Raw genomic sequence first — 17,643 nt, forward strand, 5'->3', positions numbered from 1 at the left:
AGAGCGATTAGTTATTAGTTTGGTGGTACTTGACTTAGTAGGGGTACTATCTCAGTCCGGGCCCGGCGAACAGGTTTTTTTATTTCATTAATGGAGACAATACTAGGAGATACGCTGTCATATCTCATTAGGCCCTCGGTCTTGCCGGCTCTTGTCTCATTTTAGTGGAAAACGCGACGTGCTTTGCCGACTGAAGGCAGTGAAAGTCTGGACCTGCGGCGGATAGAACGGGTATGATTTCATCGCCACAACATCTACATACAGTACAATACAAGCATGTTAAGCACACATGCCCCAGTGCATACAATACTCGCTGTTCATGAACCTACTCCAACCCCGTCCAGTCAAGAATTTAAGTTAGAATTTGCTTTTCTGCCTTTCAGGGGCGGGCACTTAGCCCCGTTGGCTGTCAGATTCGTGGAAGTTTGTCAGCTCAACTCCGGCGGCTCGCTCCCGTCCAAGCGTCCTTGTCAGGGTCTGCTGCTCTACTATGCCAGCTGCCCAGCCCGGCTTTTGGCGATATCACACATGGCCTGCCACGAGATAAGAATGTCTCCACGCCGTCTGGGAAAGCTATATTTAAATGACTCACCTGGATGACCTCCTCCGTCTCTTTCTCAAAATCACCCCGATCAATCCTCTGGCGCATTTCCTCCATAATCACATCCCTACTTCGATTATTCACAAACGTCCTGTTTCCATGTAGTAGAACAATTAGCAACCCAGTAATAAAAAGCCCATATAATAGTACCAATAACACATACACAAACCGCAGCCCGGGGAACTTCTTTTCATATTCGGCATTCAGCGCGCGCAATTTCTCCGCCTGTTCCGCCGCGCCCGTATTCAAATTCGCCTGCTCCTTCTTGCTCAGTTCGCTCAGATGTTCTGCGCTGCCGCCAGCAGCGGCTGTCTTCGGCTGTCCCAAGCGTGGATGCGACCCGAGAATCCCTACAAGAATCTCTCTGTCGGTCGGCGAATTTGCGGCCGAGAGCGCCGACATCCGACCCCCGACTGCGTCGATTAAGCTTGTGTAGGATGAGAAAGTTTGGCTGGCGAGAACTGGGGCCATGAGGGTGTGAAGCTCTGGTGAGGATTCGAAGAGGGTGTCCAGAGTTTGGAATTGTTGCTCTTGTGGCAGCTCCTTCAGAGAGGAGGCGGGCGGGAGTGTGGGTGACATTGTTCTTTACGGTTGTAGTAGTGGATTGATTATTCTCTGAAGCTGAAGGTTGGCAGGTTGTCTACGGTGTAGATGCATTGTAGATATAATGAATAGATCTTGAGGCCACTGCCCCCGCATCGGGGCTCTCCGCGTCTTTTGGCGGGGCGGAGTCGAGCGATTATCGATGATTGCGATCGAGTCTCCAGACAGTTTACCGATACGGCACTCTGCAGTCTACATACTTGTACTTGCGTAGACTGTAAGCATCCAATCGGGTTAGCACTCAAGCAGGCTTCTAGAATGATGCCAATCGTGCAACGGGTGACAGACCAGACACTAGACAGTGTGTCTAGCATAAATAGCTCGGACCAAGCGCCGCCCATCATCATTTCAGTTCGCGGAAGACGGCGCCGCAATGCTACATATGAAACGTTAGTGTGAGCACTGGGCTGATAATTATGGCCCCAAAGTGTCACATCGATTTCGAAGGATCGAGATGAGATGGAGATGTAAAGCCTCGGCTGGGAGATGCCCAATAGAGACGATCAATAGCATTGTTGTTTAGAGCCAGGTTGCGGTGAATTGGATAATAGGAACTCCTTCCAACCCTATCAACAAAATAATAAGACAATAACGATGCTGCCTCAGCAATTCCCCGACCGTCTTGAGAATCTTCATCGACTCGCATGAGCTTTTGTAATCCGTCCGTGTGGCCCCATTATTCGAGTCTCCGATCCAAGATTGAGATTTGCGAAGAGCCAGTCAGGATTGAGATTCCATGCGTTTCAGAATTGGGCAGCTCAGGATCCAGGAACCACCGGGACTAGACTACACGTTCAGTCCGCATTCGCCCAAAGTGGAGGCTGCGAACCGGCCACTAACAAGCCCCTGAACTCCTGAGGTTTGGGGGTTCGTGACTGTCACGGTCGCCCTGGCTCCTCAAGGTTTCTATCCAGAAGCCATCCTGGACTTCATTGCAAATTCCTAACTCAGGGTGGAATATCTCTCTTTACTGTCTTCTTTTCATTTTGTCGCTCGTTTTCCCTTGTGCCTGTTCCTGTTCCTGACTCTTTCCCTGTCTCCTCCCAAAAGCCAAGTCCCCTCCCCCTCTTTTCCCTTGTACAACGAAAGCACCCGTCCAGGTGTCACAATCGAGGTCTCCTTCAGCCTAATGCGGCTCCCGCCATGTCTCTCAATGGCTTAGACAGTTCTCCAGTCATTGAAGCCTACCAGATTGCTCTCACTGAAGCAGGAGGATGGTACGTGTTTTACTGAAACCTTCAGTCCTTCATCAGAGACTTTCTAACGCATATCATTTCTTGTTAGGTTTCTTCTTCGCTATGTATCAAGGGATGAAGTAGCCCTTCATGAGCGGGGGACAGGAGGCGTGCCTGATGTGCGAAACGCGATCGAAAACTACGAGGAATGTTCTCCGCTCTATGGCTTTCTACAATATCGTCGGAGGAAGGTCATACTCAGCTATCTACCCGAAGACCTATCTCGACTCGTACGAGGTTTGCTTGGCCCCTTTCTAGCTACGTCTTGACACTGCTAACACGTCTTTTTTGCAACCTGTAGCCCGAACCACCGTCCAGTTCCAATCGGTCTTGGACAAATTTTCACCTCATGATACGGTCTTTTCACTATCGCAACCCACCGAGTTGACGGAAAGCGCCCTTTCCTCTGCATGTCTGCTACACACCGCCTCAGGTTCTATCACCTCCTCTTCGAGTTCCCTTCGTCGTCGGAGACTGATGGAAATTGCGGAAGACGCAGAAGAACCTCCAACCAAAGATACGACGGCACAAACCCAGGTCAGGTCCCAGGATTCCCGGCAGAGATCCTTCAGTCAAGTGTCAGAAGCCACGGTTGTACCCCCTTCAGTAGCTTCAGCTGTGCCAGAAGCACCGAATGACGATATATCCACGCCAACGAGCCCCGATTCTGCCCGAATCAACGGATCTTCAAACCCTGTGTCTCCGGATTATTACTCGGAACGGCCGACTTCTTCGAGGGATCTTCGTGATGATTTATCCCTCGCGCCTTCCGAATCCCGTCAGTCAACGCAATCGGCCAGGCCATCCTTACGGGAACTCGAACGCGCCGCAGGATTTAAGCCCAAGGTAAAGCTAGGACCGCGGCCTTCAGTGGATGGGAGTGGACGCCCCCGTACAGCGGGAACGGCCGCTCGTAGCGTTGAACAACGTCCTGTCGCTTCCATGCCGTCCGGCATTCGGGCTTCTCCATTTCGCAAATCGAATCCTCCCCTCACGCGTCCCCGTTCTCAGGGGAATCCTGTCGTAACCACACCCGCAAGCACCGCTAGGGTACCACCGGTGCCCCCTCTTTTGGTTCCCCCATCATCTATGCCAATCACAAGGCCTCAACTTTCGCCTGGTGCCAAGTCACTTAGTGCCCTTTCCACGTCCACGACTTCTAACGAGAAGGAGCGACTGATGAAGGCACTGCAGCTCCGCAAGTCACAAATGCAGAAGAGGGCACAAGAAGCGAAGCGGACAAAGGACACTAATAACGAAACGAGCCGTACAACACGAGACTTGAACGACGATAAAGAGAATTTTGGATTACACTCCGAGAAACCGGCGTGCGACAAGGGACGTCAAAGGTTATCTAGCATTTCGGAACATGACAGCAAGGGCCCTCCACCCAACATGCAACCTGAAACTAAGCACCCTGTCACCATTGAACATGACCCCGTCGGGCCTACTCAAGTCCAAGATGATGAAAAGGCCCCTTCGGAAACTTCCAAGGAAGAGCCAGTCGTAGAAACCGTCAATGATCAGTCTGATTACACACTGCCAAGCACTACCTACTCACCGGCGGACTCTCAACCAGCCAACCTCGACGAGAATCCAGAAACTGAAACCCCTCTTTCCGAGCCTGAAACGGTCCCTGTTCAAGAAGACTCGACTGGGTCCACTGGAAATGAAATTAAGTGCGGCCCCGGTTCGCCTAGCGCCCTTGTTGACGTCCCACATGAAGACAATCCTGAAAAGGCTCGAGAAGGAGAAGAAATTACTGCAACTACCCCGCCAGCCGAGAAAGAGACCATTGCTGCAAACGAAAGCGAACTAGACACTGGCGCCGAAGCACCTGAACCTGTCAAATTCCCGTCACTCATTTCCTCACATTCCCCGGAGTCCGAGGCGCGGTCGGAAGCCGTCACCGACACTTCGACGGTAACCCCATCGAACCTCGCCGAGCTGCAGGATGCACCATCGCCTGAACCTGTAAACGAGGAACAACAGAACTCAACAACGCGTAAGGACAAACCTAAACCTGTCCTAGAGCCCATACAAGTTCCGACACCGGATTACTCGGATGACGACAACCTTCTCTCCGATGATTCCTTCATGGAAGAACTGAAAAGTGCTACGGTGGAGGAGGCAAAGCCCATCTCGGTGGGAAAATCTCCTCTTTCTCCAGGCTACTCAAATGGTGGGAGCGATCAAGTTGGATCTGATGCGTGGCGAACTTCGCGTGCGGTTTCAAACCCAAGTGCTATTGGGCCTCAGTATGCCAATGCGCCTGCCTTTGCTACCGCCAGGTCAGTTTCGAGCCCGTTCTCACAGGCCGAGGACCCGACAAGCCCTGTTTTGGTGGCTAAGAAGATCAATGTTTCTTCTGGTATCTCTAAGCGCATCAAAGCGTTGGAGCAGTTTTCAAGCAACCGCGAGGGTGCGGCAACTCCCCCGAATTTAGCTACCCCGACCGCAGCCTCCTTTGGAGCTGTTCGCAAGCGAGCGTCCGTATCATATGGGACCGGTAACTCGGAGGCGTCGTTATCTCGGCATTCATCCTATGCACCGGAGCCCTTCTCTCGAACTGCCAGTCTGAGACGTCCCGACTCGAGGGCTAGCACCAGTGCCGAACGTCCCACAAATTCTGTGTCTGTCACTGCACGCATAATCCGCGACCCAAGCGCTCCCGCGAACGACTTGAATGCGGGCGCCGAACCGCGCGCCCTCAATCTGCAAGCTAGCCCGTTAACTGTTGAGCATGGTACACAAGATAAGCCTGCGTCACGGGATCCGACGCCAGAGGCTACTCCGAACCAGACTGAACCGCGTAGCATGTCTATCTCTTCTACGAGCTCAGCCAAACCACCCGCAGGTGCAATGCCTCGTTCAGAGAGCAGGTTATCCGTGTCGTCTAGGAATGACGGATATTTCCTCTCAAGGTCCCCAAGTGAGACATCAGCGTCTTCACCCGAAGAGAAGAAGGAATCCCGTGCTTCCAGACTTATTCGCCGTATGTCTTCGATAACCTCACCCTCACGGAGAAGCACCGTCGGTTCAAAAAGCCCGGCGCTCAAGGAGGAGGACAATATGCCGTCTGCAGATGATCGCTGCAAAACCACTGTTGAGCTTCCCGCCCCTGTCGACATCGGCGAGCTCAATGTCCAATTCCCTGACACGCTGCTCTGGAAACGACGGTTCATCCGAATTGACAGTCAGGGCTACCTCATTTTGACACCGGGAAACATGGACTCGAGTAACCGCAACATGGTCAAGCGATACCACTTGACTGAATTTAAAACACCCTGCATACCTGACGAGGAACGGGAAGAACTTGCCAACAGTATCTTGCTGGACTTCCTCGACGGAAGCACTCTTCAATGCGCTTGCGAGTCGAGGCAAGGGCAGGCGTTTGTTCTCCAAAGTAAGTTACTATATGAAATGATCCAACGCTATACCGGCGGAATAGAACTAACTAGAAACAGCTCTTGTCGATGCCCATAGTACCCATCAACAACTCGTGTCAAAATAGCTCCTTTCACCATCATAGCATTCATTTACATTTCCTTCGACCTAAAATTCATCCTTTTATGTATCTATTTCACTCACTTCACCATCCAAATGCCCCCGGGTCGTCTTGATTTCTCTCCCTGTTATCATGCATGTTTTCCAGCGGTATACCCTATCAAAACGATTTTCCTTTTGTCCATTCGACCGACTATCTTCATTCCTGATACTGCATCTGGAGCGTCAGTTACCTTCCAATCTTCAGATTTTTTTTTCTCTTTTTCTTCGTCATTTCTTTGGCCAGATGTATGGGCCTCGAGCCTGACTCGCTTCATAGAAATCTATTTTAGACCATCTCTCACGTATTCTCGCACTGATGGTTGATCACAACCAGATCTTCTCCATCCCTGTTTATAAGCGGTCTTCCCGCTTTTGTACGCTGTATTGTTTAACGTGCATTGGACAGGTACTGCTGATTTACCTATCTATATCTAGTATTACATGCATGCTTTAACTTATGTTTGTGGTTTATATGCTTTCAGATGATAGAAAGCATGTAGCAAATGAATACTGTCTTCCTTCATTATTACGAGGATGAAGCGTCTATGGGAAGTCGTGCGAATTTCCGTATAATTACAACTCTTAATTGGAGCCTTCTTCGGCAGCTCTCTTTTGTTCCCACTCATCCAGGAACCTCTTAACTTTTGGACCCCAAACCTCCTCCCCGGCATCAAGATCCTTATACTCAAGTATCCTCTCCGGCTCCAAGTTAAAGTCTGCTTGGCGGGAACGCACAAGCGCGCTCATAAGGCCACAGCTACCCAGAGCCTTGCCAAGATCGTGTGCTAAAGAGCGGACGTAAAAGCCGGAAGTGACGGTCATGGTAATCTTCACCGCAGGTGGCTGTGGTCGAGCCTTCGATGGCTCTGAAGTTTCAGGTTGTGTTTCTGTCGACGCTTCTGTGGGCTTTTCCTCCGTTGCTTCTGGCGCATTAGTTCTCTCGGACGCGGCTGGTGCGGCGTCGCCCTCATCGGATACCTTCTGTTTCTTCGTAGACTCGGTTTCGGGTTCTTTGGGGCTTTCTGCTGGAGGCGACTTGCGTTTCGACGAGGCATGAGCATCGTCCGCTGCTGGAGCAATAGGCAAAGAATCGTCCTTCTCCAGCAATTTCTCCGCAACGGCTTTCTCATCTGCAGCGGCCTCTTCCTCGGGCCATTGATACTCATGCGTTCCAGGCTCATACCATTCGAGAACTCTCATATCAAGCACCTCCACGGGCCTAGACTGGATTTCAATCGGCGGTACCTTCCCCTCGCGCGCATACTCGTATAACTTCTTACCCTGAACCTTGAGCGCCGAGAAAATAGGCGGGCGCTGCATAATCTTGCCCCGGAATTGCTCGAGCGCCTTTTCCACAGCCTCACGAGTAATATGCTCATACGCGCCCCGGCGTACAATTTTTCCCAATTGGTCATATGAATCCGTCTCTGCGCCAAAGAGAACGACCGTCTCGTACGTCTTTGTGCATCCTAGAAAGTCATTGAGGAATTTCGTTCCTTTGCCAACGCCCGTAACGAGGACTCCGGTTGCGAGAGGGTCGAGGGTTCCTCCGTGTCCAATCTTAACATCAAGTCGCTGGCTACGACGGCGTTTCCGCTGGAAGTTGCTTTCGCGATTGCGTCGCGCGCGCTCAGTTTCAAGCCAGGGTTTGAAGACGTCGGAGGGGTTGAAGTGGTGCTGTAGTTTGCGGATTACGTCGGCGGATGTGACGCCTTGCGGCTTGTGGACGGCTAGTTTGTTTGTTAGTTACTCGTTGAGTGTAGAAGGGGTTCGCTATACGGTGAACGTACCGAAGACGCCCTCGTAGATCTTTTCTCTGGACATGGTGGTGCGAAACAGCTTCAATCCTTGACGGAGGCCCATCGGCTGCGGGAGAAATGCTTTTTTTTGGGTGAATAACGAGGCCGATGACGAAAGCGCTCAAAAAGTTTTACAGCGCCGATGTCATGAAGATAATTTTCGAGCTCCCCCTCAAAACTTCAACCCTGAGCTGGAAGAAAAGATAAAATAGTCGAGGCTCCAAGCAAGTATCGTGGTGGTATCAAAGCTCCGTAAATTACACAGGAGGAGCTGAACTCCGCGTAAATTATCGATCCTTACCACCCTGTTACCAAGATTCCCGAGATATACGATGGACCCCATCGCCATCAACTCATTCACCCTCACACTGCCCGCACTCAACTCCCCCTCATCCGCTCCACCTCCCACTGCATCACTCTTCCCTGCGCCTCCAGGTCGTCCCTGGTCAATCCCTGTTAGCAATCAAGGCGTCATGCAACCTCCCGAGACATGACATCCCGAGAAGATAGCGTCTTGGCCGCCAGAGACCCGTCTCTCGTCGACGAGAACGACTGGGAAGAATTCAGCTTGTCCGAGGTCAGAATCTTGGTCCCCGGCAAGTCGCGTTATGCCAATCTTCTCACGGCCACACCAGAGAACCCCGTCCAGGTGACGGGATGTCTGGACGAGGTAGAGGAGGAGCAGGAGTCCCTAGGTTTGTATTACATTTACGCACTATAACCGAGCTTCGCTCGCTCGCGATCTATGAAGACAAACAGCTAACATATCTCTTTTCTACCTATAGTTCTCGATCCGGACTACCTAACGAAGCGCATCGTAATAGATAACGTGAGCCACTTCGCCTACGGGCAGCATAATGATGGGGAAGTCGGAATCTGGGTTGCCGGGCAGGCTGGCTGGTTCTCCATCTCCCCCGCAAAGGGGTACCGGGCGGTGTTCAACGACGTCGTCGAGGCAATCGATCTACTATATTTCCTGACCGATCGGAATAAGCCGAAGAGAAGGAGTGCGAGAAGGAAGAAGAAGTGGAATTACCCGAGTCTTGAGGACTTGTGTGATGAGTATGTGCTCCACACGCATGGGATTTGCGAGGACGGCGACGACTCCGCCGAAGTTTTCTACAAGCATCATAATTTTCTGCTCTCGCGTATGATTAATGGCGAGGAGGAGGTTAATTGGCCTGAGACGAGTATTTTTCCGCACCTTTGTGAAAAGTTTCCGGTATGTGGTCTATTATATGTTCACCCGGGGTGTTGAGTGTCGGTTCTAAAGTTGGTTTCTAGGAGGACTTCGAAGAGCTTCGCGCCCAAAAAGAAGCAAAGGAGGCTGAGACAGAAGAAGAAGATAATGATGAGGATGAAGGTGGGGATGAAGATGAAGAAATGGAAGACAGGGCACCGACGCCGGACCCGACAGCCATCTCAAAGGCCCAGGCAGATGCCATTTATAAGGTGATCCTTGATCTTAAAGAAGCAGGATACCTCGCGAAACGTCAGTTAAACCTTGAGCTTGTCGCATCAACTCTGATGGACCGCTTCGAGATTGACGGTCTCGAGTATGCACAAAACCTCTTGTTATCAACTGCTACTGGCATTCTTGAATCCATGAACGAAGCCAAGACGAACGTATTCGACTGGTCAAAGAAGGCCATCTATAAAGAATTGAAAGCCGCATCCAAAAAGAATAAATTGGAAGCTGTGGCATTCACTCCGTTGCGGCCTCGTCTATCTGATGATGGAGGCTCTTCCGACGAAGACAGTGACGACGACGACCCAAGACCCCGCCACCGCAAGTCTGTGCTACGACCAAAAAGCCAGATTGCCTCAAAGAGGAATGGCAAGCGGACTCGGAGCACAGCAGCCGATTATGAACTCTCCGATGACAATCAGGATGTCATGGATGAGTTCGAGACACCCAGTAAGGTCCGCGGTCACGATTTAGTTCGGGACCCCTTGTCTACTAGGGCAAAACGACGGACTCGATCTATTCTATCGGACTCTGAGTCGACTCCTTTTGTCGAAAGAACACCACTGCAAGAAACTCTCCGGAGCCGAAATACTTCAGTCTCAGCTGCCGAGCTGTTCCCAGATTCGGGGACTTCTCATGACGCCAATTCCCCAGGGGATACGTGGGTATGTCAAGTACCCGGCTGCGATAAAGTAATCGCCAAATGTACTTCGAAGCGCGGCAAGGAGATGGTCCAAGATCACTCTTTAGCACATGCGGATGATACGAAGGCAAAAGTCGACCTAGTTGTTGCAGAACAAAGGCTAAATATCAATCTTCGCGTCGATAACCTCCTCAATCGCATTCGAGGAATGGGCGCTTTCGATGGTGCGCTGGCAGCGCTAAACGGTGAGATGAACGGCACGCATAATGAGATTGGAGCCTAAGGCTGGTTGCAACGCATACCTTTCCAGCATGTTATTGAACACACCTGGCAGTCCAGTATGTCATTTGCCCAGTATGATTGGATCGGGTGGCACGGTCTGGGTCTGCTTGACCACGAACACCTCAGTCTGTCCCTTCTGAGGAGCAGAGGGGCGTTGTGCCTCGTTCTCTGATAAAGGTGTTCGCGAGACCTGAGCAAGTGGAATAGTGCTACTTCACGCGAGCTATTTTACTCCTACATAATTCCTGCAACATAACGAGCTTTCCTCCGGTTTACCGACTGTTTTTCAATTCGTTAAGGGTCCAAATCCAACGATGAAAAACAATATTTGTACGATGTTAACGGTCTTTTTTTTTTTTTTTTGGCATACTCACGTCGGTGTATTTGATAATATCTAGGTGTCACTCGCCTTTTGGAGGCGTTATTCGGCCAGAAATATTGGCATTGAAGCGGCCGTGAAAGTATGGCACGCACGGCGCGATTTTATAGCGATTTTATAGATATCTCAATTCCACAGCTACAGCTCTAGCTCAGCTACTTCATGGAACCAAATGCTTTTCGAAACCTTAACCCAAACGCGCACAAGACAGACTTACTACCGGTATCCTCATTGGAACAAACAGAAGACATGATAGATAACTGTACAGTAGTAGTAGGATTTCCCGCATATAAAATGCCTTCATGCAATGGGATTAAACCAATCAAGAGCGTCCCCTCGCAGCAGCCCGCTTACTCTTCCCTGGGCGCTTAGGGCCACCTGCACCACCCTTCATCTTCTTAACTGAATAGCCACGCAGATCTCCGCTAGACATAGCATCACCGCTCTTGGCATGTCGCTTTTTACCACCGAAGCCGAATTTCTCGTTCTTCTTTTGGCGCTTCAGCGAGGGTCCGCCGGTCTCGTTGCGCCCGCGCTTACGGGGATTCTCTTGGACTGCGTCTTCAACGGCGACATCGAATAGCTCGTCTCCCTCGCCGCCGGCACCGGATGTGTCTGTCTTTCGCTCTGTGGAGAGGTAGTTAGTAACTAAACGTCCGGCTCCATAAGATGCGATAGGAAATACGTACTCTTCTTCAAAGAATTGACCTTTTCAATTGCTTCCTTCTTCTCCTTGGCCCGCTGTTGCAGCTTAGCAACTTGCACCTGCTTGCCAAACTTCTTCAAATCTCTCTGCTTCCTTGCGTCGGCAGCGGCCTTCTTGCCAGCGGCTTCATCATAGAGCTTCTTCTTAATCTTGCCCATGTGTTCGTCCGTCTTGACCATCTCCGCAAAATAATCACCAGGCCGTGTAAACGAAATACCCTCCTTCTTGAGTAACTTCCTCGCAAGTAGAGCGGCGGATTGCGCGGTCTTGTAGAATGCAAGTTCACGGTTCAAGTCGTCGTTGGCGTCCGGAACCTCGTTATTTTCCTTTGAAACAATAGAGTTGTGTTCGGAAAAAGGCGTTAGNTGGGAGATGAAGGAGATGCGCTTTGTGGATGCTGTGAGAGCGGAGCTGTTGTTAATCGTGAGGCGTTGGTGGGGGATAACGTCTTCGCGTTCGTCTTCGGAGAGGTCAGAGAGCGGGATATCTTCTTCCTCTTCCTCCTCTTCCTCCTCTTCTTCCTCATCACCATCTTTGTCTGAGCCGCCGCTTTCTGAGTTCTCTTCGGCGTCGTCTATGCTTTCGTCCTTTTCATCTTCCTCCTCCTCCTCTTCTTCTTCAGGCTTCTTATTTTTCGCCGGTTCCTCCTTTAGATATTCAATCAGCATTGAGCGTTAAACTCGACCAAACAAGAGTGGAAAACAAACCTCTTCGCCTGTCACACCCTTTCTCTTCTTCGCAGCCTTGAGCAACTTTTTCTGCTTTTCGGCTTCATAGTCCCTCCCCTTGTGCTCATCAAGAGCCTGGAGCAGCTTGCTTCTCTTAGGCATATTGGCTCAAAAGTTATAAAAGTCGAGGTCTATACAGAGAGTTACTCTTGCAACGGGAGTCGGGGCCGCATTAATCTACGGGATTTTTTTTGAGCTGCGAATCGGACTAGTATCGATATGGTTAGCTTGTAAGATAAGGAAGACCTAGTGCTGAAGGGGTTAGTGTGTTTCGGGCGCGGAATATTGTTGCTCCATGTCCTGGTGGCTGGCCTTATCGATACGATACGGAGCTTCCATTCTTTAGGTACAGGTCCCCAGTCTTGGAATTAAACTATTTGTCTCCGAGCGTATATTGTGTCTCTGCGAGCTCTCATATAACGACCTTTCACGCTTATCAACACGGTCCTAGAAGGAAATTCAATGCTGGCTGTCCGGTTACTCCCGTGATATAATACAGACCGTACAATGTCCACCAACGACGCATCCGCCGCGGAGACAAGCAACCTCTCGCCTTCCGCCCCTGCAACAAACAAGACACAGGTTCGGAATCCTGCCGCTTCGTCAACATAATCCATTGGTTTCTTTTACATATACAGAGACTAACAATGCTCTCTGAGTAACTAGAGCACAGATGCCCAGGGCCAATTCACCGAAGCTGTGGATGATCTGATCGACCAGCTGCAGCATAAATTCGATACCGTGTCTAGGGAGATGTTTGGGAAGTGTGAGTGATTTCTTCCTTTTCCTTCTTATTTTGCTTTTTAGTCCAGATAATCCCATTTGTCTATATCAAGGGCGAACACTGACGCTGTTTCAATGTGTACCAGTCGATGATATGGCTAGACGACTAGATGACTTGGAGGCTTCGTTGAGTGTTGCGGCGGATGTGGGGACAACGTCGACCCCGACCCCGGCAAAATAAGATATACATCTGTTGACTCTGCTCGTGGAGGAAGCGTCCTTTATAGCCTTTTTAAGATACCCTACGAATATCCGTACTGCAGCAATTCCGCACCTTGATAGAAAAAACAAACATCATATCATATTTCATTCTATGCGTCCGTAAGCCAATATATAGTAGTAGCTTTTCCTAAATACTGCGGTTTGCAGTATGACATACATTCTTCATACAACGAGGGCAATCCCGGATCTCATTTACAGCTCGTCCTTCACGTTCTCCTTCTCCTCCTGACCCAAAAATCTACGCAGGATGTTGCTGCGCGAGATCAGGTCATCAATCTTCTCCGGGGCGGAGCCACCTTTAGACAGCACCTTTTTCAGGCGGTTGAATTCCTTAACCGCATACTCGGAGTTCTGCGAAAGCTTCTCGGCAACTTTAACGTAGTACTCGGAGTACTTGTCCTGGACGCCCTTGGCAGCCTTCTTGATTTCGGAACCCAGCTCGTTGAAGTTCTGTGAAGAGGTGTACTTCGCAACTAGCTCATCAAGAGCGGGGACGGTGCCGGCCTTGTCATCCAAGCCACCGCCAGGAGCACGGTGCGTGCCAGCCTTCTTGTTCAGGAACTCAACAAAGGCCTCCTCGGAGCGACCACCCTGGTAAATCTCGCCCTCGGTCGAGCCCTTGGGGAAGAACTTAATGGTGGGGTATCCGGTCACACCCTGTTCTCTAGAGGTAGCCTTTGCGTTTTCGGCTTCGGCGTCGACTTTGCCGACAACAACGGAGGGTTCAAGGGCGAAGTCATTAGCGAGGGTTTCCCAGGTTGGGGCGAGTTTCTTGCAGTCTATTCCGGTCCCGTTAGTACATCAATTCCAGTATTAAGCAGCTTCCTAGGAAGCAGAGGAAAAGGGATGGAGGGGCAGAAAAACATACGACCACACCAAGGCGCAGTAAACGCAACAAGCACATCCTTATCGCCACCAATCGTGCTCTTGAATGTCGTATCAGTCAACATCTCCACATTGCTAGGCTCCTTCTTGGGTCCCTTAGCCTTAATGCCAGTCTTCTCAGTGATGAAGGCAGTCAGGCTCTCAAGGTCGCGACCACCAGTGTAGTCCACGGGCGTCTCACTCTTTCCATCAAACCATTTCAACGTCGGGAATCCCTGGATCCCGAATCGCTTGCCGAGATCGCGGTTTGCATCAGCGTCGACCTTCGCAACGCTGACTTTGTCTTCGGCGTGGGCGAAAGCTTGGCCGAGCTCTTCATAGACGGGGGCGAGGGTCTTGCAGTGGCCGCACCAGGGTGCGAAGAATTCGACTAGCGCGGGCTTGCCGGAGTTCAGGACGACTTTGTCGAAGTTCTTGGGGATGAGATCGAGCACAGCGGAGCCGGCGGTGGCCAGAGTGACCAGGCAGCTCAGCAGAAGGATGCTGAGGCGAGCCATTTTTGGGGGGATGAAGCTGTGATAAGGTGTGTTAATGGGGTATTTTGACAGATCAACTGTCGATGGACTGCGGAAGGGAAAGAGGTTCAGTCCGGTAGCTGAGGTGGACCGATCGTATTTAAGCAACCGGACGCATTAATAATAAATGAAGCTTTGGCGCGGATCTGCGGCTCGGAAGAGGACACTTGTACCAAGAGTTGGAAAGCCAAGCCATCACTGCAAAGGTTTAGTATAACTAGCTAATTCATGATATGCCATGTTTTACCCCGTGATTTATCACATTTTTGGCCTATTTCATCATTGTTTTTCAATTTTGACTATGAAGAGGTTACGCTTTTCGGGACATGCCAACTCCTACTAATGCATGAGATGTAGATATATCATAGGAGATTGTTGAGAGCATAGCTGGTCCCGCGAGAGCGGACTTTTTACTACCAGGTATAGCCATCCATAACATTTTTTATTTTTAGATCACCGTCTCTCAGATAACCATTTGTTCGCGTCTGCCCAAGTCTTTCCATCCTTAAACTCTTTGCCCGCGCTCTGCGAACCTTTGTAGACCTGAAGGAGCGTAAGCGACGATTCGAAGATAAGAAAATGGATCTACATACCGCATCCCATAGCTTGAACGCCCTGGCCAAGTTTCCTGTGAAACTGTCGCTGTGTTGGAACCATTCCTTGCCCTTGGACTTAACTTCTTCTCTCGAGTCTGGCGAGGTTGGCTCGGCCTGCAGGGGCAGATCGTCGAGGTATGTCCGGACAGCAATACCTAGACCACAGTCGTTGTCATCAATGAAAGGAAGGCTAAATATGTCAGCTTCAGCTATTTACTTACAATGGTGGATCACACTTACCTGATACCTAGTTCAGTCCAGTCACTGCGGTCGCGGGTTGCGTCACCGCTGAGAAGCAGCCCAACAAGCACAATCTCGATGAGGTTTCGTAGTGTCGTACGAACTTCCGTTATGAGAGACCGGTATGAGAGTAATTGTCTACTGAGTGGTCCAGAGTAACCAATGTTCTTGTGCCGCAGCTTGCCAATGCAGGCAACGCGCGAAATCAACATGTTAAAAGACTTGTCCTCGTCTGAAAAGATTATCAGTCCGCGGTTACTTTGGCATGAATCTGTATTGTCTTACCTGTTCCTCTCATTGGGCCTCCAGAGACATGTGAGAACCATTGCTTAGCGTTGAGGACTCCGAACCTCATTAGCTCAATGGCCACGAAGGTGGCTTCCTCTAGAGAGTCTTCCGGATTGAGAACCGAGAGGGCTTGTTCCAGGCAGACACCCCAGGGTGTGAGCTGGTGCTTTTCATTGATATAACCGCGAAGTTGTAGGAACCGCCAGTAAACATTGGCAAGTAGTTCGTCTTTCGATGAAAGTGGCTAACAACAATTAGTTCTTGAACAGCAGTTGATCAACAAAAGGTATGTCTCACCAAAGAGTCTTTAGAGGCAAATGTTTTCGACACGAAATCCGAATCTTTCAGACTATGAACAGCAAACTTGAATGGTCCAGTAGATCCCTGCAGCTTCTTAATTCCAGCTGTGTAGCGATCACTGGGGACCTTCCACTGGCGAATGGAATGTATAACCGGAGGAGGTGTTCTAAGCGTGACAGTGGAATCGGCGTTCTCGTCGTACCATGTCCGAACTTTGATGGTCTTGCTCTGGTAGAAACGATGGAGGGTATTCGACAGTAAAAACATTGACTGCTCTCTGAGTGGGGCAAGATTCTCTCCCGTGACTTGACGATATATCTTGGAATCCTCAATACCCAAAGGTAATGAAATCAAAACCTCGCCAGAGGTCAAATAGTTTGGCACATCAGGGCCAAGGATGCCCTTAGAGATATAAAAGTAAAGCTCCTCTGGAAGACGTTGGCCGATAACCTCGTGCATGTCGGTGGGGCTGTTATCGGCATCCATTGGGCCAACTCTTCCTTCCAGGTCCATAACCACATGGTGCTTGACATTCATATAGGCACGTTTGTAGAGGTCTGTGTACTGGATGTCCTGCATGCGGCGCTCCTCTTCGTACTGTGCGCATAGAGCAAGAGCACTCCGCCCGGCCGCGTTGAACATGGGCAACGCATCACGAACAGAAGCACCCTTGGCTGGGAACGCAGGGTTCTCGAAGAATGGGAAGGTTTGGAGAAATGACGACCCTAGGAGAAGCGCAAATTCGAGGAATTGGTCATTTGACAGTCTTCCTAGCTCCTCTTGACAGGTTTGCTTGGCGATCCAGGAGAACTGGGCCGGGTCTATATCGATCTTTGTGATGAGTTTCTCGACGTCGAAAAGTAGAACGTCCGATGGTCCCCAGATGGCGTCGATTACGGAATTTGGGCCGTGGCTGAGGTGGGCGAGCTATGCGATAGCAAACAGGGGTCAGACCATATGCATTTAACCGCCGCATAGCGGGGAGAACCTGGCATGGTGCTTACCTGTGCAGCAGCACTATAGGGTGCTACCATAAAGTCGATACTATTCTGAGCAAGGATGCGCTGCAAGAAGCGGTAGAGGGATTCTGGTCGAGGAGTACCTAGGTGACAAAGATACGTCAGCAGGTTCCGATGGGTTGAGAACCAGAGGCCATACCAACGCTGCTGAAGGCATCGACAACTTGGTCAGCCTGCTGCTGATCGTACAGCTCCCAGGCATGCTCGAAGGCTCGGACAGTCTCGTGGTGCACCTGAGGTCGTTGATTCTTCTTTCCAAAGTCCAGACCGTTGAAGACAAAGATACAGGCCACCCCCAGGTCCTTGAAAATCTGCAGCTCCTTTTCGATATTGCTTCTCAGGGCGAAAGGGAATCCTCCAAGAGCAACGAGAAGCGGCTCGCGGGTAGAGGGGTGGTTGAGGTGCTGAGAGATGTAGTGCGTCGCATCGATACCGACAACTGCCCCTTTGAGGGCGGAGAGGGGAAGCGATGAGGTGCGGGCAGAGATGCCGGAGATCCAATCGTCCAATGGGCGGACTATCGAGCACAGACTGTATAAGCATGGTTCCACTGACGAAGCTGGGAAGCTTCGCGGGGGGGCTTACTCGGCATTCTTTAAGCTGGAGCTAAAGCTGGAGCTGAATCAGGTACAGGTCACGATGCGGGTGCCGATAACAGGCATGGACAGCCTAGCGGGCGGATATATGAGAGCACCCAGCTGGAGGTGGGAGGGAGGAGAGAGAAAGGGAGAAGAGAATATTTAGAGGATTAAGTTCAGTGGCAGACGCCGAGTAGCCAAAGTCGCAGAGCTCAATGCACGAA

The 17,643-nt window shown here is 50.7% G+C and overlaps 8 protein-coding genes across 8 annotated transcripts; 3 read left to right on the forward strand and 5 right to left on the reverse strand.

Moving 5' to 3' along the window:
- Window positions 1-488: 488 nt before the first annotated feature.
- ASPSYDRAFT_54888 (2-oxo-4-hydroxy-4-carboxy-5-ureidoimidazoline decarboxylase) lies at window positions 489-1,180 on the reverse strand (the record flags this gene model as incomplete). Its single annotated transcript, XM_040848931.1, has 3 exons — window positions 489-533; window positions 593-692; window positions 765-1,180. 3 exons carry the CDS (start codon window positions 1,178-1,180, stop codon window positions 489-491), a joined length of 561 nt encoding a protein of 186 aa, XP_040705748.1.
- Window positions 1,181-2,347: 1,167 nt separating this feature from the next.
- On the forward strand, window positions 2,348-5,953 carry ASPSYDRAFT_27598 (putative GPI-anchored cell surface glycoprotein; the record flags this gene model as incomplete). Its single annotated transcript, XM_040844415.1, has 4 exons — window positions 2,348-2,421; window positions 2,489-2,669; window positions 2,698-5,845; window positions 5,907-5,953. 4 exons carry the CDS (start codon window positions 2,348-2,350, stop codon window positions 5,951-5,953), a joined length of 3,450 nt encoding a protein of 1,149 aa, XP_040705749.1.
- A 617-nt stretch (window positions 5,954-6,570) lies between these two features.
- On the reverse strand, window positions 6,571-7,812 carry ASPSYDRAFT_54890 (pseudouridine synthase PUS4; the record flags this gene model as incomplete). Its single annotated transcript, XM_040848932.1, has 2 exons — window positions 6,571-7,718; window positions 7,779-7,812. 2 exons carry the CDS (start codon window positions 7,810-7,812, stop codon window positions 6,571-6,573), a joined length of 1,182 nt encoding a protein of 393 aa, XP_040705750.1.
- Window positions 7,805-10,526, forward strand: ASPSYDRAFT_195064 (uncharacterized protein). The gene is made up of 3 exons (XM_040843706.1): window positions 7,805-8,482; window positions 8,573-9,009; window positions 9,072-10,526. The coding sequence occupies exons 1-3, from the start codon at window positions 8,278-8,280 to the stop codon at window positions 10,179-10,181; spliced, it is 1,752 nt and encodes a 583-aa protein (XP_040705751.1). The 5' UTR covers window positions 7,805-8,277; the 3' UTR covers window positions 10,182-10,526.
- Window positions 10,527-10,660: 134 nt separating this feature from the next.
- ASPSYDRAFT_40508 (EBP2 family rRNA-processing protein) lies at window positions 10,661-12,182 on the reverse strand. The gene is made up of 3 exons (XM_040846100.1): window positions 11,973-12,182; window positions 11,249-11,912; window positions 10,661-11,186 (listed from the first exon to the last, which is right to left on the reverse strand). Exons 1-3 carry the CDS (start codon window positions 12,093-12,095, stop codon window positions 10,882-10,884), a joined length of 1,092 nt encoding a protein of 363 aa, XP_040705752.1. The 5' UTR covers window positions 12,096-12,182; the 3' UTR covers window positions 10,661-10,881.
- A 318-nt stretch (window positions 12,183-12,500) lies between these two features.
- ASPSYDRAFT_85640 (heat shock factor-binding 1 family protein) lies at window positions 12,501-12,957 on the forward strand (the record flags this gene model as incomplete). The annotated part of the gene is made up of 3 exons (XM_040851543.1): window positions 12,501-12,575; window positions 12,660-12,759; window positions 12,863-12,957. The coding sequence occupies 3 exons, from the start codon at window positions 12,501-12,503 to the stop codon at window positions 12,955-12,957; spliced, it is 270 nt and encodes an 89-aa protein (XP_040705753.1).
- A 233-nt stretch (window positions 12,958-13,190) lies between these two features.
- Window positions 13,191-14,380, reverse strand: ASPSYDRAFT_143940 (protein disulfide isomerase family protein; the record flags this gene model as incomplete). The annotated part of the gene is made up of 2 exons (XM_040841389.1): window positions 13,191-13,777; window positions 13,867-14,380. 2 exons carry the CDS (start codon window positions 14,378-14,380, stop codon window positions 13,191-13,193), a joined length of 1,101 nt encoding a protein of 366 aa, XP_040705754.1.
- A 2,209-nt stretch (window positions 14,381-16,589) lies between these two features.
- ASPSYDRAFT_599600 (uncharacterized protein) lies at window positions 16,590-17,625 on the reverse strand. The gene is made up of 4 exons (XM_040849780.1): window positions 17,427-17,625; window positions 17,075-17,358; window positions 16,827-16,849; window positions 16,590-16,749 (listed from the first exon to the last, which is right to left on the reverse strand). Exons 1-4 carry the CDS (start codon window positions 17,431-17,433, stop codon window positions 16,716-16,718), a joined length of 348 nt encoding a protein of 115 aa, XP_040705755.1. The 5' UTR covers window positions 17,434-17,625; the 3' UTR covers window positions 16,590-16,715.
- Window positions 17,626-17,643: the final 18 nt, after the last annotated feature.

Source organism: Aspergillus sydowii, assembly GCF_001890705.1.
Source record: "Aspergillus sydowii CBS 593.65 unplaced genomic scaffold ASPSYscaffold_2, whole genome shotgun sequence".
Taxonomy (NCBI): Eukaryota; Fungi; Ascomycota; class Eurotiomycetes; order Eurotiales; family Aspergillaceae; genus Aspergillus; species Aspergillus sydowii.

What these genes read in the sequence shown, in the direction of transcription:
- ASPSYDRAFT_599600 (XM_040849780.1), bottom strand. An exon ending in AGAAGAATCAACGACCTCAG is followed by an intron (nt 16,850 to 17,074) that starts GTGCACCACGAG and finishes ACTTTATGGTAG; the next exon opens with CACCCTATAGTGCTGCTGCA. An exon ending in CCTATAGTGCTGCTGCACAG is followed by an intron (nt 16,750 to 16,826) that starts GTAAGCACCATG and finishes GCTATCGCATAG; the next exon opens with CTCGCCCACCTCAGCCACGG.
- ASPSYDRAFT_195064 (XM_040843706.1), top strand. Translation starts at nt 8,278, where the DNA reads ATGACATCCCGAGAAGATAGCGTCTTGGCCGCCAGAGACCCGTCTCTC. An exon ending in GGAGGAGCAGGAGTCCCTAG is followed by an intron (nt 8,483 to 8,572) that starts GTTTGTATTACA and finishes TTCTACCTATAG; the next exon opens with TTCTCGATCCGGACTACCTA. An exon ending in ACCTTTGTGAAAAGTTTCCG is followed by an intron (nt 9,010 to 9,071) that starts GTATGTGGTCTA and finishes GTTGGTTTCTAG; the next exon opens with GAGGACTTCGAAGAGCTTCG.